This window comes from Oxyura jamaicensis, chromosome 2, assembly GCF_011077185.1.
Source record: "Oxyura jamaicensis isolate SHBP4307 breed ruddy duck chromosome 2, BPBGC_Ojam_1.0, whole genome shotgun sequence".
NCBI lineage: Eukaryota > Metazoa > Chordata > Aves > Anseriformes > Anatidae > Oxyura > Oxyura jamaicensis.
In genome coordinates, this window is record NC_048894.1 from 70,066,755 (window position 1) to 70,085,345 (window position 18,591).

Genomic DNA, 18,591 nt, shown 5'->3' on the forward strand with positions numbered 1-18,591 from the left:
GCGATGTGATCCATTAATAGATTGTATTTGTTCACAGTCAAAAAGAAGTGTCAACGTATTTGTAAAGCTGTCTTTGAAAGATGACTTAAACCTTTAGCATGTTTTGATATTAGTAAATGCAAAGTGGTGCTGAGACAAACAGTATTTGGCCGGGTTTATTTTGAAGGTCTAATGCTTCTTAGTACAAAGCAAGTATGCCTGCACAGTGTTTCAGCTTTTTTTTCTTACGCTCCACTTTAGCAGAGCACAAAGATGCAAGAGTGAATGCTTGAAAAGGAGGCTGATTTATTTAATTTTTTATTTTATTTTCTAGTCAGACATCAGATAAGTAAACATTTTTGAAATAAATAAATAAATAAAAATACCTGAATCCCCAAGCAACAATTATTTTCTGAAGTGCCTATGTTGTGATTTCATTCTTTTCTTGTAGGCTTCATTTTTATGAGGACTCATGTTAGGCTTTTGATTGTGCTTCAGGGAAAGAAAAAGATGGACTCTCAGAAGGTAGAGCTAAATGACTGAGTATAAGGAAAAAGACTTTTTTAGTCATACCTCTGTGATTTTTACTATTATTTGGGGCCACTGTTGTCTCTTAACATTAGCAGGTAGTCCCCATTCCCTTTGAGTTTGTCTTAATGATTTGGCCTTGCTCTCGCATTAAGCCCCAACCACTCCTTTTATTTTGTACTTAGGAACATCTGTTACCCTGTGTAGCTATCCACCTGCAGCGGCTTTGGTCTGAAGGCATTGCACTGAATCTGTTACCCATTGATTACATACTTTTGATTTAATTGGGAGTTAATTGTATAAGGGATGCACATGAGTAAGGATCACAAAAAGAGTTATCACATTCCAAAGAACGGTGAGAAAAATAGTAGATAGTGAAATGCATTACAAATTTCATTTGTAATGACGTTTCTTAATGAGAACTCTTGCATTTTTCAGAACTTTTCCAGAGCTATAAACTTAACTTACCCGCCTTGCTCAGCTTCTCTTGGAGTGGCATCTGTCACGCGCTGCACCCATCTAAATCTATACTGCTTTGTTTCCTCCTCTTCAGTGCCCGTCCAGTCCTGTACAGAGCCAACTGAGCTCACTGGCATGGGAAAAAACATGACAGATAAGTGGTTCTCTCTGTAGGTAGGACTTCTGTCAGTGCACCGAGCTGGACTGGCTCACCGCAGGGTCAGGTACCAGGCTGGCTGTGCTGGTCTGAGTGAGGACGTGGCAGAGGGAGGGTTTCTGCCTTGTGGGGAGGGTGGCAGAACTGCAGCATCTCTTGTTCACTCACATCAGGTGAAACTGGTTGCACTGTGGTATGTCCTCAGCTCCTTTGTGTCAGTTTGGGTAAATGCCCGTCCGGGAGTCACAGCAACCACTCAACTTGCCAATGCACTTTTCATCTCTTTCACTGTCTTCAGACAGTACTCCTTTTAGGTCAATTTTGTAAGGATTTGGGAAGATAGCCATATATTCTCTACCACTGACATTTCGAGCTGCACCTTCAAATGGTACGCAATTGATTTTTGGTGTTTATGCTTGCTGAACTGAAAATACCCAACGTAAGGGCAGTTGGTCAGCTGATCAGTCTCTCTTCATCACCCAGAAGATCTTTAGAGTGGCTCTTATATCAAAAACAGATTATGTGTCCAAATGAACAGGTTATTTTTATACCATGTGTGTCCTTACAGCATGTTGCTACACATGCTGCTCTATTTCAAGAGAGCTCTGTTGTTCATGGGCTTGCAGTCATATGTTAGTACTAGATTTTGGCGCTCACACAGCTCTTGAATTGTAGAGTGTTAAGATGTGGAACTGAGATTGCTCCCAACTTGAGCCTATAAAAAGTTGTGTGGTTTATTTTTTAAGTTTTTGTAGTTTTTTGTTTTGTTTTGTTTAATGAACAAACAAAGCCATTTTTTTATATCTTGACTTCTTACATAATGTTCAAAGACTTTTGAGTGTTAGAAAGCTGGAGTTGTTCTCCAGGCACCCTTCAGTGGAGAGGAAAGGATGCTTTACAGCCAAGTATAGCATCAGGTTTGAGCTCTGAGTTCAGCTCTTCCTTAAGCAGTAATTTGAATCTAAGTGTAACCTTAGTGTAGTGCCACGATACAGAGCTATTCTTTGAAGCGTGTTTAGAATATACTGGAGATGCAGTGATTTAGCCATAGAATTAAGGTTGTGCTTTTAAGCCTATGTAAAATAGCTTCATTTGGATATTAATGTCTATAAAGTTTTAAAGAAACTGTAAGAGGAGAAAACTGCAACATACTTTCTGACTATAGAGAGAAAACATCAAACCAGTTAACCAGTTTTTAAGTACATATCTTTTCTTTCTGAGTAACTGTTGGGTGTAATGAGAGGAGGAAGGAGAAAATGGAACAATTAATGCACCATATGTACAAAACAGAAAAAAGAGTCCATAGGTGTTACACTGAACAAGAATTTGCTCTAGGCCCTTTTTTTTTAGGTAGCGTACTCATTTGTATTGCATTTTGGAAGACTTGTACCCAATAATGGATGCTTACCATTTTATTGTTGTTTTTTGTTGTTTTTCTTTAGCTAAAAAAATTATATTAGGACTGCATATCTTTTGGCAACCCTTCCTTTGTTGCAGAAAACATGTTTCTGCACAGCTTAATTCCACATATATATGTGCGATGATTTGAAATCCATTCATTATCAAGCAACAAAATTACAGTCTATCTTAATTATTTGGGGCTGTGGGGTTTTTGATTTTATTTTTATTTTTTTTCTAGAGGAAAGCAGCTTCCCCTTCAAATCTTGCTAGGACACCAGCTGCAGAAGAGAATGAGCTTCCATATTTAATACATTCTATTAACTTCACACGTACAAACACACGCTCGCTCACTTGCACACCCCAGTGTCACATTATAGGTGAACGGGCCCTAATTAAAAGCGCGCACCATCTGCTGGTGTGTGGCAGCAGGGTGGGACTCCATAACCATCCCGATTCCTGTGATTGAAATGTATTATTTATGAGCTCAAAGAGAAAATAAGGCCTCTTGGCTGGTGGATTCTGCATTAGGAGCTGGATAGCACCATCTAATGGTATGGAGTGATGCTGGCTGGGGGTCCTTCATACTCTTCCTCTCCCTTCCTCTGTCCCCTGTACCAGAATTTTCACTTTTCAGCATAGTTGGGTGGGTTCATGATCCCGTTTCAGACAATTTTGTGTCTTGTGTTTCACTTTTATGCGAGATTTGAGGCAGCTGTTGAAATACTATACTATTTGTGGTGTTTGCAGCAACCTTTCCTTCCAGAGCCACACGTGGGGTTTTACCTTCTGCAGTAAAACTGGTACTGATGTGATGATAGAGAAGTAGAACGTTATCAAGATAGCTGAGCAGGATCAGTGTACTCCCATTTCTCCTTCCATCCTCCTAACAAGTGTGTAATAAAAGCATGTACTGCTCAGTCTGAAAATTTTAATATTGAAATGGGCCCTATTTTTTTTATTAAGCAATGCATTGCAGACTACATAAAGATTCTTAATGGCTTTGAAAGAAAGGGGAGAGTTTCAGAGATGACTGCACGTTTGGATCTCCTCTCGGAAAGCAGAAACTGAAAGCTCTCTCTGCTTGCAGATATCCTACCTATTACTGCTTATGAGTGGGAAATAGATGAGGTGTTGGACTGAAAGGTGAAATATGCTTTGTCAGAAGAAACGAGTGACAGAAAGAGCCCTTTTTGGTATGGCTGATCCATTAGTCTTCTAGTGGAAAGTCAGAACTTGTTCTTATGTGTAATGTGTTTATTGTTAGCATTGAGACCAGTGACCTCTAGAATACTAGGAATAAAAATGATCATGCTGACACAATCATTTGGGAGCTGGTTGGGTTTTGTTGTGTTTTTTTTTGATGTTGTTTTTGTTATGTTCTTGAGCTTTGCAGTATCCAGACTGGGAATCCAACAGTATGTTTACAGTAATAACAAGCAGAGCTATAAAGACACTACTGATACGTGAAGTATGAAGTTTTCCTACAGCAACTTTAAGTAAAATGACTTTTTTAATTTAAAAAATCTGGTCAGTGTTTCAACTCAGGCAAGACAAGACCCTGAATAGAAATACATATATACATCAAAAAAATAAATAAAATAAATAAAAAAACTAGGTAAGTGAAGTGTGCGTGTGTGTAGATTTATTTAAAAAAAAAAAAAAAAAAGTATGTTTTAAAGAATGTTTAAATGTCATAAACTGTGGCACATTTATGAACCTGTCTTTTTATTGTTTACATTTAGAACGTATGCCATCAGAAGGATAAGAGATGCCTTCAGAGAAAACAAGAATATAACGGATTCCGAAAAAATAGAAGAACTAGTGAATAAAGCAAAAGCAAACCTAGAGATTATTCATCGGCAGGTATGTTCATTTTTCTTATTTTAGCTAAGAGTTGTATATTCATCACTCTACTGTCTTATGCCATTACAGATGGAAAAAATAAATCCTTGCTCAAAATATCTCTGGTTGAACAGTAGTTTTTGTATGTCTGAGTTTGAGAAGATGGGAAACATTCATTTATCCATCACGGTTGTAACAGGGGATTTAGGGATGCTCGTTTCAGCAGCCTGAAAAGGCCTTGCTATCAAAAGTTTATATGATCTTCCGTTATCATTTCTGCTGTTTATTTTACTGCCTCTATCTGTCTCTTCACTCTGTTTCTCTGCTCTGCCCTCATTTTCCCTTGAATTTGTTTCCTCTACCTCATGTATATTAGATTTCCTTTCCTCATTCCTTCTTCCTTCCATCACAGTTCTGGAAGAGTGGCAGTGGCACTCTGGAATAGTGGCACTGCAAATAGTCTTGTCTTCTGTGGTTGTATTTCTCCAGCTGCATATACATTGCTAGAACAATAACAGAACAAGAAAATCCTGAAGGAAATTAATGAAATGCTGGCTAAATGTGTGTCCAAGCAGAGTGATAAGTTTTTCTTCAGAAAAAGTTGAGTCACTGGCAATATTTCTCTCTGATGTGGGCTCAGTAGCATTTGTAGCATCTCTGTTCCTTCTTGTGGGTACCATATTTAGATACGAACTATATACTTCATGGAACTTTAGATGTTTTTTTACTTCTTGTATATACCCACACTCTATCTGCAGTGACCATTGGAAATTTAAACAAAAGAAGCTTCTAGTCCTGAATGCTCTAAGGGCACTTGTAATGCCTCAGCTGTGTCTCCTTGCCAAGTCTGCACTTACTGATACTGGTCAGAGCTCTGTAGTATTTCTATTAAGTACCAAATGAATATTCCTTAAGTACCTGATCCTCTAATGGCTGTTTTAACATGGTGCTTTCTACAACCTGCAGGGCACTTAGCTAGATTCTCACTTCAGCAAGAAGCTGGGCCCTCTGATTCAACAATAAAGTATTAAAATTATGGTGTAAGTTAAATTATTTCTTTAGATTATTTTTTTCAGGACCAGGTGTTGTTTTGTGCTCCCACAGCTTTGCTATCTTTTTTTTTTTTTTTTAACCCAAACAGTTGCTAATCTTGTATTTAAAAAATGTTTCTCAAGGAAGCAATTAAGACTGGATTGACTCAGTGCAAGTGTATTTAAATGCCAAGGTTTTTTTTCTGTTTTTGTTTCTCTTTTCTCATACCTGTATGTGACAAGTAGCATTTTTCAGCTCTTCTTATTGAAGTTTTTCTTGGAGAGGCAATATATGCAGGTCTGTTATGCAGAGAAGTATTAGAGACTGGAGAAATTGAAGAAGAAAAGTGGCAAAAGATGAGAATGCATGGGGTCCAATTCTGCCGCTTTCAGAAATCTGCATCAAAAAAGTAACAATTTGTGGTTAAAATAAAATACTACAAAAAATCACTTCTGGATTGTAATACAGAAAAAGTCATCATGTCAGAAAATTGATCTGTGATGGATGTGAGTAAAAATGTAAACATCTTTGATAACTCAGAAAAGCATTAATGAGGCTATCACAATAACTATTTTGCTGTGAAATAGATGACTGAAGTGGTACTAAGATATTTTAAACCATAAATAAATTTAAGTAGGACTTACTTGGTGCAACCTTTTTTAATAACAAGTGCTTCTTCTTTCTGAAAATAATTCAATATCAAGGTATCAAAGCACTTGAAATAGGTGGGAAATATTGATAATGAACTGGGATGCTGAAAAAATGACCCTGATTGATAGTACGTTAATGTTTGGGATACCCCAACTTCATACAGGTAGAATTTGACTCTCAAAAGGGCAGTTTGCTGGATAAGTCTTCCTCAAATAAAAGCTTTCAGTCTTTTTTCTTTGAGAAAATATGGTTCTTTTGATTCATCTAACCCATAATAGGTCCAGGACAGATTTTAAAATTAAACTTATCTCTTCCCGATGAGTCCTGTGAACACAGAGATTACCTTGTTACTGTAGACGCTAAAAAAGATACCAGTTCTCCAAAATGAGAGTCTTGATGGGGGGACTCTTTCCCCTCTATGATGTGCATCGTGTCTTGAATCTTTTTTTATGCCTTTTTCATTATCAGTAGAACCATCTTAATTTTCTACTTCCTTTTTATTTATTTATTTATTTATTTATTTATTTTGCTACTTTATATTAATGGCCAATTTTATAAATAAATCTTTTTCAACTCAAGATTGAGAGAAGTTCTGGAAGGCCATATTCCATTCAATAACGTCATACATAATTCTTGCTTTAAAATGTTTAATAAGTAGGTGTTAATTTTTCATCCAGGAAGATTTTATTTTTCAGCCAGAAACAGAAAGGACACAGATTCTAGTTCCCTTTTATTCAAGGTCCACTTGAATTTTCTGAATATGATAATCTCGTTGCGTGTTTTATTTTTACACACGTTTACAAACCCTAGAGTTTGGTAGAAACATATTACAGACACATTAAATATATTATAAACTTTTGTCAAGCAAACAGTACTGAGTGCCTGTCTTTCTCTGTGTTTGTTCTTTGAAGGGTATCTTTGTCACTAGGACATAACCAGAATAATGCAGAATAACCTGTTACTGCTAAAGCCACAAGGTTTTGATTGTTGTTGTGTTAACTCTCAACAAGTAAAGGGTTTCTCCCACATGCAAAATACATCTGCTGAAGTAGTTTTTAAATTGGATCACATTGTAGTATCATTCCATGTAAGGATTTTAGGAAAAATGTACTTGAAAAGTAAGGAATATTAAAGAGATTCTGACACTACTTCCCCGTTTTAACACTGCTAAAAAAGTGCAATTTTCATTGATTTATTTCATATGTGTCACATTTACAGAAGTTTTCCAACTTCAAAGCATAATCATGCTGCATGCAATTTTGGAAAGGTGTGTTTCTATTAGGCATGTATTTGTGGGATTCAAAATAATAATATAGTAGGCAATGGAACATTTAACGAAAAAGATCTAATAAAAGGAAATGAGTTTGCCAAGATATTTTTTTGAGACGTGAGTTCCTGGAAGATTTCCTAATGCTTTAGTAACACGGATTTATTCTTGCTGAGTCATTCTCTCATCCAACACCACCCCCTAGAAAAGTTTTTCTAGTAAATGGAGAACTGTTCTTTGCAGAATTTCTATTAGGTGTCAGTGTCATCTCCAGTTCAGTTGTAAAGAAAGAGGTAAATACTGAAAAAATATCCGTCTTCTATCTTAAAAGTAAGCTTTTCCTTAGAACTATAATAAACCTTAGAGTCTAAATTTATATTGATGTGTTTGTAGTCAAATTTTATCATGCTCTGTAGGGAAGAAAAAAATAATAAAAAAAAAAACATTCTTGCTCTTTGTTTAATTGAAAATACAAGTAATGAAGTCATCTGACATTATTAAGAGCTTATATTTAAAACATATTTAAAACATAATATTAAGTTGTTTTTTTTTTATTTTTAGAGGCAGAAGCATGGCAACAAACATGAGATCTAGCATGCATTTTTTTGCTAAGTTTGGGGTTTATTATGATGTAGCACATCTTGGTGTGGCTGACTTTTTCATAGTGTGTCGATAGAAATTAAATAACATCCCACTTCGCTGACAATTTATGGTTACTCTAAAATCAAATTTATATTCACTTTACATTCTAATTTATGGTTTAGTCATCAAAGTGACCATTGAAGTGTAAGGTTCATAAATAAGTATTTGAATCAGCCTAGTGGGAAATGTGAAATGGTGACAGATTACTGTCATTTTGTTCATGTCAGTCACTGTACAATTTGCTTGAATGTTATAAAAGTAGCTTTATAAAGCTGAAAAGCATAGAGGAACATTCATCTTCAACTTAGTCCTCCTCTGCTTGTTATTGGTTTTGATTTAAAAATAGGACTGCTAAAGAAAGGAACAATTCTGATTCTTTTCTCGACACAGTTTCTGAAGATTTTTATGTGCCTGTGTTCACTGTGTAAACAGCACAATTTATAGCATCTTCCTTTCAAGAAGGGCACTGAGAAATGCATTGTCACAAGGTAGTTTGAAGTAGAAAATTTTGAAAAGTTTTCAGGAGAATTCTTTGAGGTCCTTAAGAAAGAAGATGATCACAACAGCCAGTTCTGGCCATGCAGGATGATGTTTGTGAATTTCCATCATTATGTGAGTGGCAAGAAAATTAGCCCTGAAATGTTACTGCTGTTGTTGAGATTCAAGGTTTATATAAGCCCCTATGAAGATATGGTAATACTGTGTGTTTTAAAGTATTTGTTAGTTTTCTTTGTGGCATACTGTATCTCAAGTTGGTTTGAAAATATAAAAGTGAAATTCCAAAGCAGTATTAGACCTGTGCTCTGATTAAATGTCAGTTTTAATATATAGGACATTTCATTCTTCTGCCTTCCTTCACAATACTTTTTCCTCAGTTTAGATTGCAGATGGAAGCTACTGGTCACCTTGTCTAGCTAAGAAGGGTTATGCTGGACTCCCTGCCAGCTCTGAAGGCTTGCATATCAATTGTACCATTTTTGAGATCACATAGCTGCAGTACTCTTCAGTATAACTTATTTGTCGTTCCCCAGCCTTTGTTTGTCCCTTTAACTAATCCAAACCAATTTGAATCATGCTTTACACAAATCTTCAGCAGGGAGACAAGAGATGTCGTGAAGTGTTAAGACGGTCAAGACATGAAGATCTGCTTCCTTTGTATCTGGCTGGTCATAGGCGTGTTCTAAGAGCAGAGATAGACAAAATTCATCATAAACTTGCGTTGTTCTCCTTCAGGCTTACCTTCTCTTTGTGTTTCCCTTCAGATATGAAAAAGAATGAAGGAATGTGGTCTTGAAGTATGAAAACTATTAAAAAGACACTGATAATAATAAATATTGAGTACTTGCAGCATTTTTCATGTTCGCAAGTACTGCTTTTCATGTTCGCAATGTTGTATGTTTTTATGTTTTCAGTCTTCTTTTATTAACATAACTTTAACAGTGTTTTAAGTAAATGCTTCATGACTATGCCTTGGTAAAAGTCTGTATCACAATTAGTATGAGATTTTTTGTCTCATATTCTTGTATTTCTCCATATTGTCCACTTCTAGTAAATACGATTGGTATGGATTTGTTTTGAAATTTGTTTGAAATAAAGACAGTTAAACAGTTCTTTTGAAAAATGTTTTTAAACAAGCCATGTTGCCAGTGCAGGTGTGCATAGCCAAGTACTGCATCTTCTTGAGCCATTTATTGGCATTATCTCATGTTAGCAATATCATAGAGTAAAGTAACTATTGAATGGAAGTGGAAATTATACTGAGAATGTACTAATACAGCACTTAATATGAACTGGTAATAACATAGCCAAAGCATAAGCAATCATATTTCCATTGATCAAAACAGTATTAGCAGGACAAATAATTTCTATTATGGTTATGGTAAGAACGGATAGAAGCACTTTGTTTACTGCACCTGCTTTGATTTTTATTGCTCACGCTTTCTAGCTTTATCAGCAAACACTCCCATTGTTTCTTAAATTTCAGTTCTAGTAATCCTGTGATTGATTTTCAGGAATAGCAGGTAAAGTAGTCAATGACCATAGTGTATGTATTTCTGGATTGAAAGCATACCTTTCAATGTGTGAAAGCACACATTTAAGCATTCAGGAGACCAGTACTAATTTACACAGCTGGGACATTGGGACGTTCTTTGAGACAGTCAGTTCCAACTTTTAAGAAATAATTATGTGTACCTGAAGATGCCTGTGTCCAATACAGCACAGCACTGTAGGCTGGATGCCCGTAGCAGAAGGTTCTTATTCTTAGAAGGTTCTTAGATGCCCGTAGCAGAAGGTTCTTATTCTTAGAAGGTTCTTCTTAGAATCAGAAAATTCTTATTAGTAGTTCTAATTGCAGGCTACGAATCATTTCCATCTTTTTTTTTTTTCCTGTATATGTAAGAAAGTTGTTAAATACTTTATAACATTTGATTACATTATCAGCAGTTTAGAGGTAAAGATGAAGGAATAGCTGGAAAAGCTCTTTGAACCCCGTGAGTACAGTGTGCGGCACCCACATTGCTGTTCACCAATGTGTACGATATTGGCAAGTCACATACTTTTTCCTGATGGCTGCCTGCTATGTGGGAGCTCTAAGATGGTTTCCTTCTAACAAGTTTGTCACTGGAAGGGAGTTTTAATATCAGATTAATTTACAGTTTTTCTTTAAAAGTTCCTTGAAAACATATATATTTCTTCTTAATTTTCAGATTCTCAATGGCAAATACCTATTTTTGTAATAAAGTTTATCGACTCTCAGTTCCTACCTAAGTACTGTTCCTTGGAAGTGTCATATTTATAGCTATTGCAGTTGCACACCTATACTTTCAAACCAGGATAAAGCCAAAATTACACAGAGAGAACTATTCCTACCTCTCAAGAATTTACTCTGTTAAAGCAAGGGTAGATGCAGGGAAGAATTTTCAAATGCCTCCCATGCAGAAGAGCAGGAGGTGAACAGCATGATCAAACAATGGCTTACAATCCTATTAAAACAGTTCAATCAAATCACTGTCTAGAATTAGTTTTTGGTGATAATCAAGCATCCATACACTTGTAAAACCTGGCAATACCACCTAGAATTTAACTACAATGAAAATAGTTGGAATGAAGCTTTTTCACTATTCTGGCACCTCCTAGTCTGTTGTAATACCAGTAGCCAGTTTTTAATTGATTTGGCAGATGAGTTCTCACTTGATTGGCTCCCTGTGTACATTTTCTAAAATTATGCTGGTATTTTGTTGGTGAAGCCAAATACTGAATTTGAATTAGCTGACTTGGAGGAGAGGCGTCATTAGGGGGGTTGTTCTGTGGGCTGGTTTTGGTTCTGATTTCAAAGTTCTTGAAGTGGTGATTTTTTAACACTTTCCCCCCAGTCATTTAGATCCTATTTGATTTATTCAAGTTGCACTTACTCTTTACGATTTGAGAACATAACTCAAGAAATGTAAGTTTATATATTTCTTTTATAACTGTAACCTACATAGTAGGATGTGCTCTGAAGAAAAACAGAAGTCTTTAACATACGCTAAGTTTCATTGCTCTTGGAAAGAGATGTAGATGCAAGTGAGGGAGATATAGGGATGGATGATAGCTAGCTTTTAGTAAATGGTACTAATGAGGCTGAAATGAAAATTGAAATGGGGAAGCATAAAATTCAGAGCTACGCAACTTTTGTATTCCAGTATGAGAGTAAATGCATCTTATGTCCAGTAATTATATGGTTTTGGGGGGGGGGGGGGGAACATGAGAAGGAACAAGGAGAAAACTGAAATAGGAGTCACTTGAAAAATGTTTGGTAAATTTGAACTGAAGCACGAGCGAATCAGAACTTGGCCCTTCACAGGACATGGTAGTAGTCAGCTGACCTTTACAAATAGCTTTTTCATCTTGGCATGGGGGATAGTTTTGGAGATAAGCAGTACTGTAACAGATGCCACAAGCCCAGAGCTGTCATACCAGCTTAACTTCTAGCAACTGAACGTGCAGGAAGTACAGCAGACATCTCACCGTCTTCAGGTGGTGTTGCTCTTCAGGTTACACCTGTGTGAGTCTCCAGAGCAGTGTTACTCTCCAGGCTTTCATTTAACTCTCCTGATGGAGAACAAGACTGTATTTTCACAAATGATTTGCTGTTGTTTGCCCCACTGACTAAATTGCAAGTGTCAGCTTCTGCCTGCAATATTAAATACTGAAGTAGGCCCTGCATTGAAAGTAACCTTTAGGCTGCAGGCGGGGACAGTTGGGAGTTAACCTGAAGCTTTGTCTCCCTTCTCTAAGAGCCCTAACAGGAGTGCTTGCCATGCTATACAGCATTTGACATACACAGCAAAAAAAAGGAACTGAGTGTTAACAGCTGCTTGTATGTCAGATAAAGTATTTTAAAAACCTTCTATTATTTCCGTTATATTTAGTGGCTAATCCAGAGAGGTTGGGGCCTTCTCATAAATAATAAGTAGTTATATAAGGCATCCAGAGCTCTGAGCATCTGGTGTTACACGTAGAGGAGGGTTTTCTGAAGGACAGAAGGAGGACTGACTTCCTAGTGAGCAATTTGGCTTGGCAGTGTGTCGCATCTGATCAGATCAGTGCTAGGTGTAAGCTTCCCTATGGAAAAGAATAAGCTGCTTCAGCCGGGCTGGTTGGAGCTGCTTGAAAGAGGCAGCAGCACCAACTGAACCAGCGTGTGCTGAAGAAAGCCTCAGACACATGGAGAAAAAAAAATCTCGTTTTCAGGGAGATGTGTTCACATACTACTCATCCCTTCATGCTTTCTGCTTTCCTGTGTTCAAGTCTTAGGGCTCCTGTCTGGTACATAAATGAATACAGTTCACAAGGATCGCTGTTGCTACAAAACTTTAAGTGGGCCTCTTCCAAACAAAGCAAACAATAGCAAATACACGTGTTGCTGAGAGGGAAGTGTCACCTATTTGTGACATTTGCCGAGAGGGAAGTGTCACCTATAAGTGTCACCCATTTGAGCCACCCAAACTCAGGTGACTTCTGCCATGTTCATAACGTGACTGTGGTGGTGTTGGGTCTGTCATTCTGATTTGCACTGGTTCCAGCCCAGGGAGCCTGTGAAGATGACTTCATAGCATTGAAACCAATGGCCACAAAATGGATCACAGGAAGTTCTGCACCAACATGCGAAAGAACTTCTTCACGGTGAGGGTGACGGAGCACTGGAACAGGCTGGCCAGGGAGGTGGTGGAGTCTCCTTCTCTGGAGATATTCAAGGCCCATCTGGATGCCTACCTGGGCAACCTGCTCTAGGGAACCTGCTTCGGCAGGGGGTTTGGACCCGATGATCTTCAATTCTGTGATTCTGTGAAAGTACACTCAGCTCAGAGCAACTTACTTTCTCTTTCTTGCTGCGTGGTTTCCTGGGGGTGCCAGTCTGCTGCAGAGAATGTCTGTGGAAGCTCTCTTTTTTACTAAATAGGAAAGACATATGGCCATATTTGGTGTGTTATTTATGAAGCATACTACCTTTTAAATGCCTTGCTTGTGTACTGTAACTTATGTTCACTTCATATAATAAATCCTTCTGCTGATCTGTTGTGGTATAATGGGAGTAAACCAGTTTTAAGTAGAGCTAAACCCTGAGGAAATGAAAGGGATTGCTGTTTTGAAGACTTCTGGGAGAGAAAAAAAAAAAAAAAAAAAGAACAGAACAGCACTTTTATTACAGCAGTGATCTTAATTTTGTTCTCCCACAGGTTTTGTTGCTTAATAATTTGTTCTTTTATTTCTCGTTCCTTGCTGAGAAAGCTTTTCTTCCCAGTTATATACTGCTTATTGAAGAGGCAGTGCCAGGCACAATGGCATCAGAACTAAGCAAGTACAGGCCAGGTTCTGGCAAATTTGGTGCCTCAAATCCCCAGGACTGTGGTCTGCTGCCCTTGAGCTTCAGTCTGCAATTTAGGATGGTATTGACAACCTCATTGACCTACCAGTCACTTGATCTTGTAAACCTGGGCACAATGTTGGGTTTTTATGTTTTTGTAACGACATTTTCTTCCAACATGCTCAGTCATCAGTATCTCAGCATATTAGAATTACAGATTTTCTCTTTACAGCTTTTCGAGGGAAGAAGCAGCATTTTAGTTTCCATTTGAGCTACTTGCATTCTTTCCTGACTTCTCAGATGGACACAAGTTCCCCCACAGCAAGTTGAAAATACAGTATGTAAAATCTTCCCCTGCCACTTCAAATTGGATCCCTTAATTTGCTTCTTCCACAGATTATTTGTTCAGTCTAAACAGTTTCTCATCTTCATTCTCAGCATAACACCAGGCTTTAAAAAAAAACTCCATTTGTCCTATTTGCTCCACAAACCTGTCTTCAAGCATCCTTTCTGCCGACCCATTTTGTTATCTTCATGCTTCTGTTGCTTTTGTCCCTGAAACTATTCTGTTGTCCCAGTAGCTAAGCTGCCAGTTGTTTTTGTATTTTAAAATTGCTTGTCAAAATGAAACCCGTTTAAAAATCCTACCAATGTTAATTGTAATTTAATGAAAATCTGGGGAAAAAAAGTTGCTATTAATAATAATAATAATAATCAGCAGTTGTCCTTTGTGTCTGTTGTGTCGTCATATACCAGTGATCCTGTGGGGGATCTGCTGAACACCCCCGTGTTTTAGTTTAGCACCCAACATGGTATCTGTCACAAGTACCATTTGACTGAATTTTGCAGCCACGTAGGTTCAGAGTGATCTCACTTTATTTTCACAATAAACAAACGTGTGGCCTTCACACAAAGTTCTTTAAAATAAAATAAAAAAAAACACTTTATCATGGATGTGTTATGTTTCAATTTCATATTTTTTGCATTAATTCAGATCTTGTCTAATGCCTTTGTGGCTGCTTATATTTGAAGGGAAGATGTCTGATCCATGAAGTTGTGATGGAGGTCGAACTTTCGGGAAGAAAGTGGCCAGACTTTGATATCAGTATGTCTGGTCCAGCCCTTGGAAGTTTAAGTGAAGTCTGTTTTCTAGACAAGAGTGTAGCGAGGAGTTTAATTACTGTTTACGCAGTCTCCTTGGTACTGGTGCATTGCTGCTGTCTTTAGCTCTGCTTTCTGAGGTGAGCATGTTTGGCGTTGTGATTTTTTTGTGTGTTATTTTTTTTCCTCTTGTCATTAAAAGCTATAGCTGCAGTGCCCTTCACTGTGGTGACAGGCATTATGCCAGTACATTAATTCTGTAAGTAAAAAGAATAAAGGAAAAAAAAGGAGGCCAAATTCTTCCAGGCTCATTTAAATTACAAACTGACTGATTCCTGTTATTTTCTTCCTTTCTGGGGTATGTCAGGTGTATTCTTCTCCTCTCTAAAGTACGTGCTACCTGAACATCCTTCCTAGACTGTTTGCTCTGCAGAAATTGAACCATTGCTTAGTACGGTTTCAAGTGTTCCATTATAGTTTGGTCACCTCTAGGATGTACGTAAATATATACTTTGAAAGAGGGATCTCATGTTTATCCTGTAAGCAAGGTCTTGTCCCTCAGCAGGGCAGTTATGAATATTGCAGTGTAGTGATTAAATAATACATTCATAGCCTTTCTTTCTCTTTCATGAGTATAATTCACTTGCTGAGCAGTTCCTTCAGTTTTAGCCATATTTTCATCAGTGTATGATTAATGAGAGCGTTATGTGACCCAATCACTTAGCCTTTCATATTAATACATATCTTGTTTGTATTTCTGGTGGTGTTATTTTGTTGTTGACCCGATACTTTGGTTATGTGTTCAAATGATCTTAATTTTAATTGAAAGTACTTTTTGTCTCACAGCAGTCTAATTTCTGTGCACATTTGTCAGTAGTGAATACTTGCTGAGGGTGATTACTCTCTAACTGCCTGTGCCAGTATACCTCTGGGAGGTTAATCAATCTTGTGCTTTTTAATTGACATCAATAATGTGTTTACATTTATCAATATTTCTTAATTGTCAAGTTATAACAGTGGAACTTCAATAATAAATCATGCCAGTGGTTAACTTCATACATTAGTTTTTTTTTTAAGATTCTCCTTAAGCAGTTTGACATGTTGTAAATTGCTTTTAAATGATTTGTATGTATGCTCAAGGGGGAAGAAGAGAAAAAATTGATATGCAAAGTCATGTGCTGTAAAGTAATACTGAAAAACTAACCCATTGAAATGACAGGAAAATACCTTTACTACATATATGTTTATGGGTCTGGGAAAAAAAGAGTCTTTTCAAACAGCTAATTTTATTATTGTTAACATTTTTGCGAGCGTGGCAATACTTGCACGTTTGTCTTGCAAGGGGCTTGTCAGGGCTGGGACTGTTTCTCTATTCCCAGCTGCACAAGCAAGGCAAAGGATGGTGAATCGCTGGTGCTACCACTGCTCTACAGAAGTAGCAGTGAGCTCTTGGAGATCAAGACACGTGCTTTTAGCTATGCATTTCACCACATGCCTGCCCTTCAGGTATTGAGGTAAAAATGAGACAGGCAATTTCTATTTAAATTTAAGCATAACTTGAGGACTTTGGTGCATTGAGACCTAAATTATTTACCCAGGTTCCCAAAGAAGGCTTACAGCAGGAATTAAAGCATGGTATTCCAAATTTTACAATACTGTCTGTCTCAGTAGATAGCCCTTTACCATCCACCTCGCTCTCTTTTCTTTCTGTTCCCATTAGATCCAAATAGCAGTAAACTGGAAAAGAATGTCTGCTGAGAAAGAAAGCTGGCAGGACGCTGACCACATTGTTTGTGTCAGTCTGACCATGTTTTATGGGCTACACCAAAGACAAATTGAGAATTAAAAACCTTGTCTAATGAACAGTGAAGAAAGACTTAACAGCTGAGGCAGTTTAAGTAGAGCCAGTGTGATGAGCTCTACACAGTGTGACACGATACGGAAACAGAGAAGCAGGGAAGCAGTTATTTGTGTTTTGTAATTTTTTGTCTTTTTAATTTAGGTCTTATAGGTGAAATGCAGTTTTTCAAGTAAACATACATATATGTACAACAATGAAGATAAAATTCATTAATGTTATACTCAAATGTTATATAAAATTAATTATTTTAATAGCTTCTTGTATAGGGCTGAATTTTACAGTACTACTCGTAGAAGGAACTGTTGACTAAACAAATTGTTACCTGAAATGCTGTAGAATTAAGTGGGATTTTACATAGAGTCAGGTACACCATTTGCTTAAGTTGAAAATGAGATTAGGAAGATAAATGCATGCTTTAGGAAAGAACAACAGGTCGATTGAAAAAGTGGAAAAGGAGCATGACTAGCATCTTTAATCTGTGGAATGAGTAAGTAAAGGATATTTATATACCTGACGATAACAACTCTCCTTCTAGCAAGTATGGTGAGAAAAGGGTGAATAAAAAATTCACCAGGATCTCAGTCCTAGGAAACTTAAGGACCAATTTAAACACTCAAATCTTGATGCAGATAGCGAAGTTCCTTTCACTTGAGCAATTCAAGTTCAACTGTACTACTTTCCTCCAGCCTTCATTGTTCTCCACTCCAGCTCCTTGGTCCCTCACATAGTACTTGAGCTTAAGTACCCTAAAATACTACATTTCTCTGTATTTCAAGTAAGGTGCTGTTATTTGAAAACTATTATTGGTAGATTGATAGTTTTTATTTCACTTCTTTGAACTTTAATGAGATAAAAATGGCAGCCAAACACGGGTTAACACTATTATGACGCCTGATGCCATCATACCCAGTGACACAATTGAAATTTCTATTTTTGTAGTTTGTAACTTCTTCTTCCTGAGAAAATCTTTAAAAAAAAAATGCTGTCAGTGTAAAACAAAACTAAGATGTCTGTACTCTAACATCAAGGGTAGCTGTTGTTATGAGAAGACAAAATTATTATTATTATTTTTGATTCTAATGTAGCAGCTATTTTGTTGACGGTTTGCAAATGTTAAAAGTAATTCTCTCCCTCTTTTTTTTTTGGACTAAGACACAATTGTCTAAGGAACAAAATTACAGTGGTTAGCAAATCAAATCAGATTAAAGCAAGGATGTGTAATCAATCTCTTTGTGAAGGGTAAAGTAATTCAGAAGACAAAACCATTGATGCTTTCTTTAGCAAGGTAGATTAAGTACATTTGCATTGTATGTAGAGAGCTTTGCAGTAGAGTGCTTGAGTGAGTAACTTATATTTAGTTTCAAAATCAGTCATCCTGGTGTATGGCTGTTAGGGCACGTTTGCTCGGACACGGCTGCAGAGGTTCTGAGCTAGGGGTAGTTTGCATGTAAGTGTAGAAGGGTAAATTTGGATCAGTGTGCTGATAGGTGAAAGCATATCTAGTTTAAAAAGTGGTGGCATTAAAATTGAATCTGCCTTTTTGGTTTCAAATGTGCTAATGTATTTGGGACACATATGAAATGTTTGGTGTGAAAAATCTAAAATCTCGTATGAATTAAGTTCAGAAAAGATTGTTTTTATTCACTGTCCTTCACAAATGCCAACAAAGGCTGAATGGTAGGTTACACAAGTTCAACTGCCAGTTTTTCCAGTACATTTGGGGAATGCTGAAATTGTCAATGCCAGGTCATCAGATGGGATACATTCTGAAACCTAGGTGAACCTGTTATGGGAAACTTGTCTTTTAACCTTTTTCCTTTCAT

The 18,591-nt window shown here is 37.1% G+C and overlaps 1 protein-coding gene across 2 annotated transcripts in view; it reads left to right on the forward strand.

The window, feature by feature from the left end:
• Positions 1 to 18,591, forward strand: part of LYRM4 (LYR motif containing 4) — a 91,070-nt gene that overhangs the window by 20,620 nt on the left and 51,859 nt on the right. For both annotated transcript variants that reach the window (XR_004747910.1, XM_035316401.1), the window contains exon 2: positions 4,267 to 4,387. Coding sequence is in view for 1 of the 2 variants with exons in the window: in XM_035316401.1 (XP_035172292.1) it covers positions 4,267 to 4,387 (121 nt within the window). In the remaining variant the exon portion in view is untranslated. The remainder of the gene's footprint in view (positions 1 to 4,266; positions 4,388 to 18,591) is intronic.